The sequence below is a fragment of the Poecilia reticulata genome, chromosome 12 (genome assembly GCF_904066995.2).
Source record: "Poecilia reticulata chromosome 12, P_reticulata-male-v2, whole genome shotgun sequence".
NCBI lineage: Eukaryota > Metazoa > Chordata > Actinopteri > Cyprinodontiformes > Poeciliidae > Poecilia > Poecilia reticulata.
The window spans coordinates 18684729-18701968 of record NC_088841.1 but is presented as its reverse complement, the minus strand read 5'-3'; the positions used below and the strand labels follow the sequence as shown (position 1 = coordinate 18701968).

At 36.0% G+C, this 17240-nt stretch overlaps 1 protein-coding gene across 2 annotated transcripts in view; it reads right to left on the bottom strand.

Moving 5' to 3' along the window:
• Positions 1-2056, bottom strand: part of sfswap (splicing factor SWAP) — a 56197-nt gene extending 54141 nt beyond the window's left edge. The window contains exon 1 of one of the 2 annotated variants that reach the window (XM_008423922.3): positions 1675-2056. In XM_008423922.3, the coding sequence (XP_008422144.2) occupies positions 1675-1874 (200 nt within the window). In that variant the 5' untranslated portion in view covers positions 1875-2056. Of the gene's footprint in view, positions 1-46 lie in introns of both variants that reach the window. The other variant, XM_008423923.3, reaches the window with a different exon arrangement.
• Between the last annotated feature and the right edge of the window lie 15184 nt (positions 2057-17240).

The window sequence follows — 17240 nt, the reverse complement described above, 5'->3', positions numbered from 1 at the left end:
ATCTGCAAAGAAAGTTACATTCACACAAACCCGAGCACATAAATACCTATCCGTAAGAACCCAAATGGAGGATATATTCCAGGGTCCCTCTATGGCATCTCTCTGATGTAGTTTCTTCATGAAGGCAAAGAAATGGGTTGCTGTTGTTGACAATCAGGGTTTGGAACGACCCCCTAAGCCTAACTTGCTGGGGAAAAACTGGGTTATGTGATAAAGACACACATACAAATCGTGTACAAATGAAACAAAGGCTGGACCACTGCAGACCAAGATGATTCAAGTAGATACATAGCAATAGCAATAAGATGCATAGTTTAACAAGAGAACAGTGCTGATGCAAAGTTTGGAACCATTTTGACCAGAGGAACTTATTTGGGGTTGGAATATTCTCTGGGATGATGCCCATCAACAAAGTAAAATGTAAAATTGATCACTTGAAAGTTAAAGCAGTTGAAAGGGAAGAAACAATTTGACAGAGTGAATATCATGACATTTATTTAGCAATCAGAAGTTTCCAGAGGAAATTCATATAACATGCCAGTATGCAAAGCTGACCAGAATAGTCCTATTTGTTCTAGACAGAGATGCACCAAGAAAGGTTCTGGTGGTGGGGATTGTCATACATCATCCTGGACAGGCTCCGATTACTGATCAGCCAGTTAGATACTAAAAATATGTGAATAAGACTCAAAGTTAGATTTTTTTGAGTATGTGGTTGAGTGGTTTAAAATGAAATATCTACAGTAATATCTACAGATGTGATTATACACAACTAGAAATTTGATTACTGAATATAACAAGAAGCTGACTTTATTGTCTGAGCTTTTTCATCTAAAATATAAAGGGGCAAATTCTATTTTATGTGATTATCTTTCCTTCATTTTGATCTACAGATAGGATTTTACTGTATCTGAAGATTTCAGTGATGCAGAGAAAGAAAACTTTAACTTCAGATGATGCATCTGATGTTCAGGATGTGCTCTGAACATCAGTGTTATTTAGCAAACATTTTACTCTCAACCCAGCTTATATTGTTTTTCCAGAACGAGGGGGAAATGTACTTTCTTGAAATATATCATTTAAAAAGGTGAACTGAGGTCACAACCAACTAATCAGGAAAATTGGTGATCAGTAATCAGCTACAAAATCTGAGAGGTGCATGTCTATTCTAGTTCAACATAATAAATATGAATAATAATGGCATTTTGTTTCAAATACTGAATGTAGAGGTCTAAAACACATATACTTTAAAAAAATTTGAAACTATACATAAACGTGTGTTATAATGTTGATTTTAGCTTAATCTAGAAAACAATTACTACTACATAAATCTTATTCATCCATTTTTGACATCGTTTAATTTTCGTACTATTGGAGTTTTATCTGACAAGTTAAATATGTTGACTGACATGTAGTTATTCTGTTGGCTAAAGTTAGCAAGGACAAGTGGCCTTTGCATATTAGCATGTTACCGTATGAACTACATATAGCATTTTTCAGTTTAACACATCTAAAGGTAAGTTAGCAGACAGAAATAAAGCATTCGGCGTTTGTTTCGGGTCTTGTCAGGCTTCTGCAACATAAACTCTGGAGTAGTCCCTTGAAATTTGAAACAGGCTAACGAATAGCAGAAACAGTTAGCATAATGTTTCAGTCTACGTTTGTTCAACCGACCTATCAATCATGATGCTCTTGTCCCCCATCCATGGGATTAGATGTTTTCCATGTTCGTGGTAAAGAGCCTTTTCGTCGTCTCGGAACAGTTTGCAGGCATAACCAAAAACCAAGAGGTCGGCGTATTTATCGCTGTCGCTCACGTCCTTCTTTACAGGTTTGTTGTTGGGGTCCTTCTTTGCAGCTCCGCGGCGATACATCTCAAAGTCACTCGTATAATAGTTTTGCTAAAGGGAATACTATAACAATAGTCACACGACAATGACTTCCCGGAGTCTAAATATCTCATATATAGTCAAAATGATTTAGCAACTAGCAACGATTAGCACAAATTGCATTCAGCGTGTCGCCATATTGGGAAGGGAGTATCATAACTTTACTAAACCCGACAGCACTTTCGGCTAAGCGTCATACTTAGAGCAATATTTCAGAAACATTTATATACAATAAATGCATAGAATTGTTGAATATTTTTTATTTGCATTATTTTTTACGAAAAGAGGTTAATTTATATTACGCTCGTGTTTGTTTTCCATATTGAATTCCAATTCTATGTCGAATCTGCCTTAAATAATTGTTCTTGTTGCGTTCTTCGAGCTGACTGAACGGGGCATGGAAACCCAGGTGGTGTAATCTTTAATTTATCTCTCCTAAAAATATACTTACTTTTTGCGTGACACCAGTTCTATTTTAGATCAATAGAAATAAATATCTTATTATAAATATAAAGGCTCTTTAGGACAGGTTGAAGACTATGTACTTTTTATGTTGGAGAAAAAAGAAAATAGTTAATGGTAGTAGCACTTTCAGGGAATATCTATGAAAGAAACAACTAAACAGATGTTCTGAATCTTTAGTAAAATATATGCCATGAGAAACAGAGATAGAAATAGCTCATTTAGCTGTTTGTTTGTTTGTTTGTTTGTTTGTTTGGTGAATTGATCTGAATCTCTTTGTCTGAGTAACCATACCAAATAGCACAACTTGTAGAAACACTTAATAGCCACACATCAATCATAAAAAAAATCATAATTGTTGTATATTTTTGAAGATGTGCTTTAAATGTATTTTAGTTATCCTTCAGTGTGTGTGTGTGCGTGTGTGTGTGTGTGTGTGTGGAAAGGAGGGGGGGGGTGGTGCGTGTGTGTGTTTTATTCATTGTATCAGTTTAATGCTTTCAGATTGCTCTGTTGAAATAATTTGCTTGATAAATAAAATATATTTAATGACCATGTGCTATTATAATCATAATAAGGCCTTTTATCTATGCCCAGAAGCTGCTCTTTTAATAATTTATTCAAGAAATGTAAGGAGCTTAGGAAGACTAATGAAGTCCACAGCAGAGGTGTCAGAGTACTTTTATACTTTTATAGTATCTATAAAGTTTTCACCTTTGCTATTCCTTTTTTTTCTTTACCTCTGACTAGATTATCTTAAACTTTGTTGCTAGAAACAAACAGGCTGAAACACATGGGACTAATAGTAAGGACAGACAGAAAGCTTTAAGGTTTAGACAATGTTTTGTTGTATTGCATCTAATCTTAAATGAAAAGAACATTTTAAATATTATATTAAACACTGGATATATTATCTCAAGTGATTTACAAGATTAATTATACATCCTATGCAATATGCACTGAAACGTTAAAACAATTCATACTCATGTTTTGGAGTGCTCATTAAAATAACACCCACATTTCTCAAGTTTGAGATCATAGAAGGAGTTTCTGAAATCACCATGACTAGCATATACATGTACGTGTGTGTGTGCGTGTGTGTGTGTGCGCGCGCGTGCGTGTATTACAAGGGCTGAGATGTAGGTCGTGTTGGACTCTATTCAAGCTTAGCTGAAGCCTTTTTTTAATTAGCAGAGTTTAATGATATACCTTGGAGGATTTTCTTCACAACTGCCTCAAAAACCAATGCTATGCAAGGCAGCAGTCTCCGTTTATGTTACTTTCCTCTGAGTTTGACAAAATAGTCCTTTTAACCATTTTTTGGACATCTTTCACACAAGCTTCTCTAATTAGTTTGCTGAAATTTTGGGTCATTCCTCCTGACAGAACCAGTGTAACTGAGTCAAGTTTGTAAAAAATTTTCCATGAGACTAAGATGAGGATGACCAATCCATAACACTGATATTTATATTTTTATTTTTAACTAATTTGGTAATATGATCAGCTCCATTATTGTTTCATCAGCATCTATCTGGCAGTGCAAACATCTCTTCTTTGTACTTCACAGGTGTCCACAGACTTGCAGGCTTCCCCCATTTCTCCTCCAAATGTCAAGATGGTCATCTAGATGAGTCCATTCTTATCAACTCTTAACAGTTGAAAAAAACCTGCATTTTTAGGTTTGCACTTTTCATCTTCTACACATCAGTGTCCTTGAAAAAAAACTTACCACAAACACCAATAATTATGATAATAATGTTGACTGCTGTTATGTTTGTCTTTTTTGCAAGATGAGCCCCCAAATGTATTCCTTTAATAGTAGAAAATAATTAGTCAGGAAAGCATCACTTGGTTGATGTCTGCATGTAACACAAAAAAAGGATAGAATGGGAACACATGAGTTTTTTAATATTGCTATTAAATAAAATAAATCAATTACAAGTTGGGACGTGCTGTTCTCTATTTCCAAACAGTCACAAGGGGATTTTGTGGCCATATTTCCAACTGCGAGTAAGTGCTTATTATTACTGTGTCATATAAGGATTTGACATGAGTCCATGCTGAGAGCTTGGCATAAAAGGCTTTTAGTCTCTTTGCCATAGTTAATCCAATCAAAAGCCATCAAAACTGCTTATTTTCTGTCAGAGTTAAACAAGTTATTTACATAGACAGAAAAATATTTTTTTCATTCTCTGAGATTAAAGGTTTTCTAAAGAAAAAAAAAGTATATTTTAAAACTCACAGAATACAGTAAATGTGCTGCAGATGTGTGACACCATCAAATAAATTTGGGTAAGATAACAGCAAGAAAACTGTGGATATACCCGCCTTATACATCATTGTATACAATTTCTAGAAGTTTGGGTTCATTCCAAGTGATTGTAAGCTATAATGAAGGAAACCATTGTTAGGGAAGGAGACAAGCTCAGTGCCACAGAGATAAACCAGTTTTGTGCTAAATGTGTTTGTCAACCACAGAACAAAGTAAAACACTTTGTGAGCATGCAGACAAACTGACCTGCATTATCTACAGTTCTGTCCCGACATGATTGAAAGGCTAATCAGAGAGGAAAAATTCATCATTTCAAAACAATAAAAAAAAACGTTGTTTGTAGATGCATTCAGGGATATAAACCTTACCCTGTGGAGATATGCTCTGTGGTCTAAAAAAACTAAAACGGAAGTGGTTGGCCTTAGTGATCAAACCATTTGAAAGAAAAAAAAGGTAAGCAAGCCTGAAAACACCAGCTGAGTGAAGGCAGCATAAATTTGAATAAATGGGTCTATGTTCCAGCCAAATACTGTGAGAAGATTGAAGAATCACCCAAAACAGTGATGCTTTCGGCCAAATGATGCAAAAAACCATAATTTGGCTTTTAAACAACTAAATGATGCTGTAAAAAACAACTCTACCAATAAGGAAATATATGTAAACTTCTGAACCTGTATACATTTCAACCGAAACATCTCTCTCTCATCTATACTTGAATTACATAAATAGAAATAATTTTGATAATTCCTTTTGACCTTAAACAAGAAATGTGTAGGCAGATTATGGTGGAAAATAATAATGATAATTGAATGTCTACTTTTAATTGTATGTTAATTTCCTCCTAAATGAAAAATGGATGAATTGACATTTAATTTGAAAATGTACAATGACACACAAGTGAGACGTAAGTTATTGTTTTGGGTAAGGATTTTAAAAGTTAATGCTTTGAAGAAGAATAAGCTGAAACTCACTCGCATCCTACAACCCAGCAGAGGAAATCTTTTCAAAATTAACTGTCAGAGTTTCTGCTTTATTATGTAGCAAAAAAATCATAATGGCAACAACACAAAGAAACTTTTGAAATACTTGCTTTTGATCTTGAGGGATTTTTCTGAGAGGATTAAACTGTCATGTTAGATAGATTCCTTTCCGTGGAGAGTAACATAAATCTTCCAATTTCCCACAGTGAGATTCCTATCTTCTTGTGACAAGGAACTGTGTGGCAGCATGAGTGAAAAATGCAAATCTTCCCGCATTTAGACACTTTGTTTTTTCTTGTTATGCTTACCGCAGCATGTTAACATTCCCTAGGGTGAGGAAAAAGAAAGAATGACATCCATGCAGAAAAAACTGGTATTGGATTTATTGTTGCAGCAAATAGCATTTCAAAATTATAAGTGTACAATGACCGTGGACGACTGCAGAAAGCAGGGGCATCTCTTCTTTATCTTTAAATGGCAGATGTCAGACAGAGCTGTTAGAAATGACTCTTTAACTCTATTTATCATTCCCTTCATGCCGCACTATACACCAGAAGAGACGAGCATCTCTTATGCACAACTCATGCCTAAATTCATGCTATAAATTCAGGTGATCACCTTCATGAGTGACAAGTTGGACAGGACATGAGCCATCAAGGGCAAATGTCTCAATGCTGCAGCCGTCACAAGTGTTTCGAAACAAGTCAGGGAGGATTTTTACTGCAGTGGTGAGTGGATTTATAAGGACGAGTGGGAGGCTTAATAGAACCGCTGAGCTCTTATCATTATTTTACACAGAGCCATTCCTTTCACGTGGGGTTAAACAAAGTATGAAATTAATTTACGAATATTTATAGCTTTCCCAAACGGCGCATTTCTAATCAAGATTTTGTCTGAGAATGATGTAGATTAGATAAGTTGACTTCGGCACCTTGGGGTTGTTTACCTGCTTTGTTCACCTTATCTCAGTGATTAATGCTGTGATTAAATCTTAACTCTGACAGATTTTTTTGCATCTATTAGCGACTGCCATCTATCATCAAAGTGTTTATGATTTGTCTTCAAATGACATGCTGTACAAAAACACAACAAATAAAAAAAAGTCTGCAAACGCCAGCTTATAAATAATGATAGGGTAAAAAACTTGAAAAAGATGATCTGATTTCAAAGAGTCAAAACTTGCTACCTTAACCTTGTTCTAGTTTGTTTCTTGAAATTGTTTTGTATTTTAGTTACATTATATAACTAATTTATACTGTCATCAAATACATGAGCATCTATATTAAATTATGAAAAAATGTTGTTCCTCTTATCTTTTATGAACATGGCTTACAGCTGTAAAACTCAAGATTCAGGTTTCCAGAAAGTCTGTATATAAAACAGACAAATAAAACCTTTTTTGGCCTACATCACCTACAAATGATGGGGAATGCTACTGATTTGACAGTTTTCCAGCAGAAAGTCACTTACATTGTCTACAAGGAGGATAAACAAAAATCCAATGAAGCCATGAACTTGGAATTGATTTATTTTCCCTCTTATATAATGCATTTTAGTCAACAAAGTGAATAGATTAAAATTTATCTTAAACAAACTCGAGTTCTGCTCTTTGAAAACATGAATCACATGTTAGATTTCCTTTATTATGCGATTAATACATTTATTTACATAATAATATACACCAACTACAGTATCCTGTATCTTTGTTTAGAGGCTAGACAAAACAATTTACTTTTTCGAAAATCATTTTAATCAATAGAAGTTCTCTTCTCGGGAATTGACCTTCTCCTGTGCCCTTTTTTCTATGTAGAAGTGAAATGCTATGTGACAGCGGCTCTCAGCAGAATTAAATTACCATGGAGTAAAGTGCATTTTATCCAGACCAGTGTCTCTGAATATATAGCTGCTTTCATGAAGCCCAGACTCGGCATTTGACTCACTGAACTGCAGCACCAAAATACCTAATCACAGGAAGCACCTTTGACCAGATCAGACTAAATTGAGACCAAACTTGACATGGTGTTGATGGAGCTGTACTGAGAATACAGGTTTTTCTCAGTCATGGTGGAGAAACTGATGATAATGAGGATCCTGAATTAGTGTGTCGTCTTCAGTTGATAGACATTTTATATATTACGGAAACAAAACAAAAAAAACGAGGTGGGGGTGGGAAACTCCTGTAGTTTCTTGCTCAAAAATTGACAGTCAATTGCAGTATAAGTTGTGTCAACATTAATGTCTAACCTCAGTCCAAAGAAATCTCAGGTTTTCTTTTTTTTCTTTTTCTTTTTTATCAAAACCATCTTGCAAAAACAGCAATCTGTTAAAAATATTCATAAAAGTTTGAATAGGGCCTGACTTAAAATATGGTCCAATAATCTAAGTTGTACCATAAAATGTAGAAAGGTTAAGTCATAAATGACACAGTACAATCACTAGACTAAGTATTTCAACTATATGGGGAGAGGCAAAATGTCTACTAATATACAGTTTTGGAAATTCGCTTTTTATACTTCTAAATATTTCTGGGGAAACAGTCGTACAAGTACTGAGCCTTTTTCTTTAGTTTGAGCAAATGATGAATAGGACACTTCAGTGGCTTCGACTGGGCTGTGGTCAGAGTATAGCAGAGAGCTCATTCTTCACTTTAGCCTGGTTGGAGTCTAATGGAATGGCAACCTGACGGGCCTTTGACAGAGCAAGGCCTGCAGGGCTGGCTGAGTGGTGGCATATATCAAAAACTGGACATCACAGAGTATAACTCAATTTAATTGATGATACATCTAAATTAAATATGTAAATAGCTTGACATTAGAGTCTGCAGACATATTCAAGCTGGCTATAAGATGTGTAGAAACAAACAGGAGATACATTTTGTACTAATTTAGTAATTATGGTTAAATGATATACCTTACAATGCGATGTCCGTGGTGTAAAACTAAAAGCTAAACATGCTCTCTTCTTATAACTCCAAAGAGGCTAGTCAGTATGTCAGCTATTGAGTCTTATTACTGCTGAAACTGAGGATCATAAAAAGCATTAGATTTTAAATTATTAGACTTTAGATTAGATAAAACTAGTTCTGATAGAAGAACTGCGTAAAACATATTTGGTAGGATGCTAAGCATCATGAACACATTTTCAAAGGATAACAAACGTAGCAAAATTAAAGCACTTTTCTGTTATGGATTATGAACCATGTCAAAATCTTGTCTCCCAAAGAGGGTGGGTTGCATTACAATCAGCTGGGCATCCTTAGAAAACCTTTTAACATCAGGAATAAATGATGAATAAATAATGAATGTGTAGCGTAACTTTGTGTTGAGATTGTGTTGCATGTTAGTTTTTTTTTTTACTTTTTATCTTGTTGCTTGTACATGTTGCTCTTGAATTTTTACTGTATCCACTGTAAAATTCAACAACAGGGAACTATTGTAGATCAAGCATTACATTTGAAGCCACAGAAAGTTAATCATAATTTTATTTTCATAAGATGGAAACCAGTGGTACTGCCCAACATTTATTTATATGTGATCTACAACAGTGGTTCCTAACCTCCGGTCCGTGGACCAATTGGTACCGGGCCGCGCAAGAAATAATAAAATATTTCCGTTTTATGTATTATTTGAGTCTGGAGGATCTTTTATTTTGAAAATTATTTAACCGGATTCTCTCGGTTACTTGCGCGCCAACACTGAGCCCACAAGCAGCAAAATGAGTAAGAAACAGATCAGGTGTCTTTGGAAAGTTTCTTTGCAAAGGGGAAAAGACCCAGAGAAGAGACAGGAGAATGGATTTATCCCAGACCAGTAGGTGAGTCCCACATTACAAACCCGCTCTGCGTAACATGCGGCAACTGGCTGCTAATGAGGCAATGAAGCTTCAAACTGCTCGCCTCGTAGAGACCAAGCAGGCTGTGCATATAAGGAACACTTCGGGTGTCATTGTCTCCCATCACTCCCAGATGGGAGTAGGGCTGTGTAATAATATCGATTTTGCGATATATATCGATATTTTGTTTCTTAGAAAAAAAATTGATATTCATCCGCAAGTATCATAGCATCCAACTGTCACCTTGCTCACTCACTGCTTGCTTTGCCGGGAGAGTGATTAGGTCATCAGGCTTAGAGTGATTCCTTCAGATGTTAAGTGTCAAGGTTAAAAAGGTATTTACTTTACAAATGCATGTAAGCTACAGTTTGTACTGTTTCAATTAAAAGAAACATGTTTTCTCACTACTTCTTTAATTAATTTTGTCCAGCTGTCGACTTTAAGTCTGTGTCCATGTCCAACCAGAGCCAGGTATTGTGTAGTTGGTGCTTTTAATTAGTTTTCAGTTCAATTAATTCAATCCAACTCTATAACAGTCACAAAATGTCACCAAAATCACTCTGTCCCTCTAAAATCTTTCAGAAAATTGCAAAAGTGTATTGAATTGTATCGTTTGCTGAATATCGCAATATATTTTGTATTGTGAGCAGAATATCATGTATCATATTGTATCGTGAGATTATTGTATCACTGCAGCCCTAGATGGGACCGTCTCGTTGCAGAGAAACAAGCTCAGGGCTCCCGTTAGTCATTATTGTGAGTTAAAATTTTCACGAAAGTAAAATGTTAGTTTTTGTGGCGCATCTGTATCTTATTTTGAAGGGATATGTAAACGTTACCATAGCGACCAGAGTCAGAGAGCATTTGGGCTGTGGTCGAGAGGAGATGAGTAGAGCTTGTGAGTCTTACGTCTGGTTTAGGCAGCAAGATTTATGAATTGTCGGCCGATTCTCCAAACCTCGGTGACCACAGAGCTGATAAAAGTCCCACAGGTTCGATCGGTTCGTGTCTCCAGCCACAAGGCAGGAGCAACGCACCACACAAGAACATCCCGATTCCAGAGGATAATCCAGTAAAACCCCTAACATAGCATACGGGAATTTAGAATAACCAAACACGGATGACGATGTAGAAGCAATAGTGGAGTCATTTTAAGAGATAAAAGACGTAACAAAAAGAAAAGGCGGTGGATAAAAGACGACGGGAGCAGCTGCTCTATTTGCTGATTTGGAGGTGACTATGTTTTTTCATAGTTGACATTTTTAACTGAATAAACATAATAAACATATATAATAATGACCTTTACATATAATAATAAACATTTCCACATATCATCTCCGATATCCATCGGACTCTCAGTTGCGCGATATGTCAGCGGTTTGGGATTCCCCTCTGTTCTTACGTCACTGCGCTTTCTGATTGCCTACCTGTCACATTCAACAGGTTGTTCTCGTCCCCAGTCAGGGAAAACCCCACAGGCTGCGATAAAAAAGCCAAGACAACCCCAAATCGGGCATATTCAGGCTTTAGCGGGAACACCAAGCTTTATCTGACGGTCCCACCACCCTCCACCCTCCGGGCCGCAGCAAAATTTCCAAGTCTTGACCGTTCCGCGGTAATAAAAATGTTGGTGACCACTGATCTACAAGATAAAATGCAAGCTGTGTAGCTGTGGATTCATATTGACATTTTCCAATTTCCTATCATAATTTCTTACCTAGATAGCCAGGAAATAAGAGCTAAATTTCTCTTTTCCATTTTGTAATTACTGTGTTTGTCAAATATTCATTTATAATTAAGACTTGCTAAAATATTGAGAATATTGATAGGGCTTATGTTGCCCGCTGTTTCTTATTGGACTGCCAAAGACAGTTAAAAGCAGCATCCTTCTCCAATAATTCCAGACACTGTAACTACCTGTTGAAACTGTCATGGAAAATGATTTATTGTCTTGCACACACGATCTATTATGGTGTTTGTATAATGCAGTCAGCATATGGTGTCGGTACAGAGCTGTTACTAGAGGGAATATGTAGTTGAGGCCTAATTTACCATTTTGGTTCGGCTCCCTGTGACAGGCCTAAGAGCCTCCTTTGTACCTCAAAGTGAAAGCATCTAGGAGAAAACTATTGAATGGCTCTAAATTGATTCTGTATGAGATGCAATGGGGTCTCTGTTTAGAGCCAGTTAATAGACAAGCAATTGCTCAGTGTCAGACAGATCACATCTATACTTCTCTACACTTTGTTGTGGTCTTTGTTTTATTTTTTCTTCTGAGGAGCAAATTATTGTTTTGTGCCTTTGCTAAATTACAAAAAGTGTCTCCTTCTAACCAACCATGTTTGGCAAACATCCATCGTATAAATGGTAATGCCATCACCTGTAATTGGTTGCTTCCCAAGGTAGAAAAGACCCCGCAGACTAATTTGTCTTCATTTAATTGCTTGTTTATCAAGCAAACTAAACTTTCATAGCGGGATGCTTTTGACTGATCTACGTAATTCAGTTGGCCCGTTTACCATCAACTCTGGCAACCAAATGCCAGTATATTGTGCAAGTAAAAAAAAAAACAGCTGTGTGACTGCAGAGTCAGTGTCTATGAACTTCAATGTTTCAAAGCTTTCTTGTCATGTTGTCAAGTTTTCCCTTATATGTACTTGTCATTTAAATTGATTGATTGGCTGTCAGATTAGTAAAAAAAAAAGAAAAAAAAACTTCTACACAAGCTTTCAAGAAAAATAAAACATGGGAAAATAACACTAGTATGTGCTGTTTGCCATTAGTACTCCAGCTGATACAGAGCAGTATCAACATAAAGATTCAAATAACAAGACAAACTACTGCAGCCTTGAAATAAAAACATTTGTAATGTTCAATATGTGATTTATTAGGCAAACATTGGTAAATATATTTTTAAAAATATTGGCTTCTTGAACATTCAGCAGTTTACAGATAACTGAGTAATTCATAGTTTGTAGGATTTACTTAGCATAACTTTATTTCTAAAAACATGTGTAATGCGGATCATAGCACATGAAGAAATAATTCACAGTATTTTGTAGTATTAGGTTTATATTCTTTATATTTGCTGTGATCCATCTTTTACTTATTTTTCCTTCATATTTAAAGTTGCAAACTTCAACAATAGGATTTTTGCATATTTGTTATGACTATCCCCATGTCCTGATAGTACAACATGAGAAAAATAATATGTAAAAAATAAAATAAATAAGCTCCTTTGCCTCCTCCCTGTGGTCCTACTGCCGTCTGCAGAACTACACCAAATAACTGTGATGGCAAATCAAGGTGATGAAACCTTTTTATTTTATATTTTCATTTCTGTGTTTATTGTGTGCAAAGGCAACATCATGTCTCTAGACACAAATGAGAAGATTCTGCCTTTGTGTTTTTGGTTAATTGGAATGGGAATACACCCAGAAAAATATGTCCCTTCTTTGCCAATTGTTAAAGTTTTAGTATGATTCAATTGACACCTCACTAAAACACACATACACACATACAAAAAAAGAGATGGGAAGTTCACAGAAAACAGCAACAACGACAATTTCGATTCAACAGCATCAGTTATTTTTTGTTGTTTTTTGGCTGCACATACATAACTCAGTAGTTTCAACAAATTAGCAGAGACTTGGCACAAGGTAAAAGTGAAAGTTGTCAGCTCCCAGATTGCACTGAGTACACACCACATTACAGAGCCCTGCATGTACTTTCCACTCAAACATTTACACCTCTCCTGGCACCCTGCTGGTCGAGAGGCACCACTCCAACCGAGAGGCATCAAAAGGACATCAAAAACCTACTCTGTCAAAAATAGCCCCATCCACTCTTCCAAACATCTTTTTTAATGAACGTCTGTAAAAAGACAAGTGTGAAGCAAGTTCCCTGCAATGCATCATTACTTTAAAACCATTACAAGCTTTGGGGGGGATGTAAAATTTAATTTTTGAGAGAATGTGGCATGATGATACATTGCTTTGACAACTGAGGCATTTAGATATTCTGAATAGATTACTTTCTGATGTCTCTCATGAAACTGTGTGAAATCAAACTTAAAAATGAACAACAGTTAAGAAAAGGCTGTTGATTTTTACCTGGAGACACCTCTGCCTCAGCAGACACAATGACAGGAGATAGCAAAGCAGCCATGGGGTACCTATAATCACTTCAGACAATGAATGCTAACATTAACAATCCGTTTGTGGTGAAATTGTGTTTTCTAGTTTTCATTTTTCTTTTGAAAAATGTGTGCAAACAAAAAAATAATAAAAGTTACAATAACCTTGCTGCATAAATGTGCATATATTGCTAAAAGTAAGAGTTCACACCTACCATCAATTAATAACCAGAAATGAGCAAAATTACAATATAGTGGTCTTTGTTGGCTTTTTTAAAAAAAAAAGATGTTTGCAATCTGCAGCTAGAGCTTTAGTTTTAAACCAAAATAACTCGTGGCAACCTATTGCTGGTCAATGAGTTACAAAACCCCATTTCCCTTAGACTTGGGGTAGATTATAGAAAACCATGGATGGTCAAAGGGGACTGAAAAGTATATAATATTGGTATGAATTGATGCATAATCAGTACTAACCATTGAGTGACTTTTTTGAAGGTATAAAAAGTTAATATTTTTCTACCTAATCGACAGCAATAGCTCAGCTGAACCAGCAGCTCAAGAAAGGAACCAAATGCTTAGTTTCCACCTGGTTTTTCCAAGACATTTTTGCATTGTTGCACAGGAAGAGCCCCTTCTTTAGCAGAAATGCACCCATCCATGCCTTTTACAAATGGATGCTCACAGACACATTCCTAAATATTCATGTTACTTGCTGGCTCGCATGACACTGCACTGCTAGCTCCACACTACACTTTGTGCTACTTTTAAACCCCTTAACTCCATTTGTGCAACTTTTAAATCCCATAAGCCTTGCCAATCTAATGCTAAAATGTAAACAGCTACCCACATTGCCATAGGAAGGAATGTTATAACTCAGAGGCAGAGCTGCAGAAGTTAACCACTAGGCTAATTTTCCCAAGTGGCCCAGGGACAAAAAAAAAGAGCATTTATTTAATAGCTCATAGTTTTAAAGCAAAGTTCCTTCTGTGCTTGGGGCTTGCAAGCCTCAAGTGAGATAGCTTAGACAGTCAGAAGTTTGCCTCAGTGTGGCAATTACAGTCTGTTTTTGAATTAGTAATACAGTGATGAATTGTAGGCAGTAAAATGTTAATGTGTCGTTGACTAAAATTTGCTGCTGAGGAGCAGCTGTGTTACTCAGTAATGAAGGAGCCAGAATATATAACATGATTGTTAATGAATAATTCATTCATGATGAAATAAAGGAAAAAGTTTTGATGTATGAATGTGAGTTTGGATGATCTGAGAAAAGAAAAAGGAAACGGTAAACTTTAAGCTTAACATCATGTAATTCCTAGGTGCATTTGCAACCCGACAAAACAGTTGGGCTCAGATAATATCTTGACTTTAGTTTAAATATTTCTTATGTATGTCAGAAGCAATCAAGAGGAGAAATGGTGACTTGTGTTAGTTTGAGCAAATTTTAAAAGACAAGTGTCCAATGTTTCTAACTCCTTAGACTTATGGTCACTTTTGCCAGACCATAATGCCTTGCAAAAGTGTTTCTTATGCCAGGAACCTTTACACATTTCATCACAATACCACCACCAAATCCAATGTATATAAAGTATTATAAGGACTTCCTTTACCCAGGTTGAGGGTAGTCTTCTGGTCTACCCTCAACCTGCTTGGATGAGGGCATATTACCAGTTTTAAAACCTCTTAACCTCTGACTTGATGAGCCTGGTAATTTCCAGGTGTGCATCAGTACACCTGCAGCGGATACCTGCACCACCATGCTCCATGCTCTCAAGAGACCGGTTACACACTGCACAAATTGATTTGTTTGTTGGCTTATTGGCTTTAAACTTGACATTTTTCCTGTGACTTTCATAATGGAAGCAGAGAACACGTGATCTGTGGATTTGCACCAAGATACATTTGCGTTAGGGTCAATTTAACAGAAGCAAACAGGTAAAAGACATTATTGGTAACTGGCAACATTACTGGTGGCATTGTGACTCTTCAGGTAGTTTATTTCCAAATTTATGTGAAAGTACTCCAAAATAAGATGGAGCAGCAGTGAATTTTCTCAGAAGTGCAAACTGAAAGCCTTTCTGGATGTAAAGATGCCTTTGTGAAAAAGTGGACTTTACATGTAAACCTTTGTGTTCAAAGAGTCTACATATTTTATCATCCCAGGCATGTTTGTGTTTGTTTTATTAACGTATTCTAAATACGTAGTTTCTGCCTGTATGACAAACTTGATCAATCCCACACAACTTGAGCATTAGACTTTTAATTAAACTGCAGTTTTAGTTGCTCATTGAGATACATAAATTCTAATTAACAAGTAAAGCTGGAGATTATCTGATGTTTGTTAAACTACATTGACTGTGCATCGATGGAGGCTTAATATATTTTACTGTAACTATTGAGAGGCAATGCCTTCCTTTGCAATTAACTGGATGGGTAAGCAGCAACAAAATTATTTTCTTGTGGCATCAGGAGCATACTGAATGATTCAAGGATCATGCAAGATTTTTACTGAATAGTCCAATTCTTGATATCTGCAGTTTAAAAAAAACTGCAAAAATATTTGACTCTGACAAATTAATCACCAGAAAGTCGCAAATTAGGATCATCCCATCCCCATAAGAATCAACTGTTCATCTATCTTTACCTCATATAATTTTTATTGTAAAAAAATATAAGGTATTTTTTACTGTAGATTGGACCTTTCTTAACATGTAGGGGTAATTAAAATAAATGTAACACTCTTTAGCAATTAAATAGACATCTACAAATAGAGCAGTTCAAAGACCCTAGTCTATAGTAATTTAGATATGGAAATCCCATTTTGTTCGGACATAATATTTTTGCCACCCTTGCCAAGCTATTATTTCAGTTGCAAATTGATTTTGCAATTACCTGAGAGTACCAAAATCAGTCTCAAGAGTCATTCCAAGCTGACTCACAAAGGCCCTTACCTTATTAGCCTCATCACAGGATCCCAAAGGCTTACAAAACGACCTGGACTTTGGAATAGAAAACAAGGCTGACACAAAACAGTTGCCAAAACCATAGGTTTGGAAAAAGAAGCCAGCTAGATCACCAGCAAGGAGCTAATTAGCTTAGGCTAATTTGTAAATTACCTTTGGCTGGCATGAAACTGTCGGGCCAACCATCAAGCAAACTGCAGTTTTTAAAAATCCCTCTACGTCTGAAGTGTAAACTCATAATTCCTCGCTTCAGAAGGCCGATCTTGGAATGTGTCACTAATGGTACGAAGCCATGCCAGCACACGTCTGGCACAGTCTTTCTGCACATTTTGAAATTGAAAGATATGAAGCAACAGTTAATTCCCAAGATATTTCATCATTGTGAAACTAATTGTTCTTCATCCATTCAAAAATGGATGTCTTTAAGTTCTGATGCTTCCAGGTTGACTCAACTAGATTTAGTAAATAAAATTGAATACAGCATGTATTTGTAAAGCAGCAATGTTGATAAAAGCTAAGACATTGGTTAGCATTCATCAATCTCCATGAAAGAAATACGTTTCAATTGCTTTTGTTTTTGAAAGAAAGCTAAAATTAGGCTAAAGCTAAAGGGAGAGAAAGCAAAACTACTGGATAAAAATCATCCATCTACTGTCTTTTGCCTCTCTGAGATTGATTCTTTTGGTAAAGGTCCAAGGCATATCCAGAAAG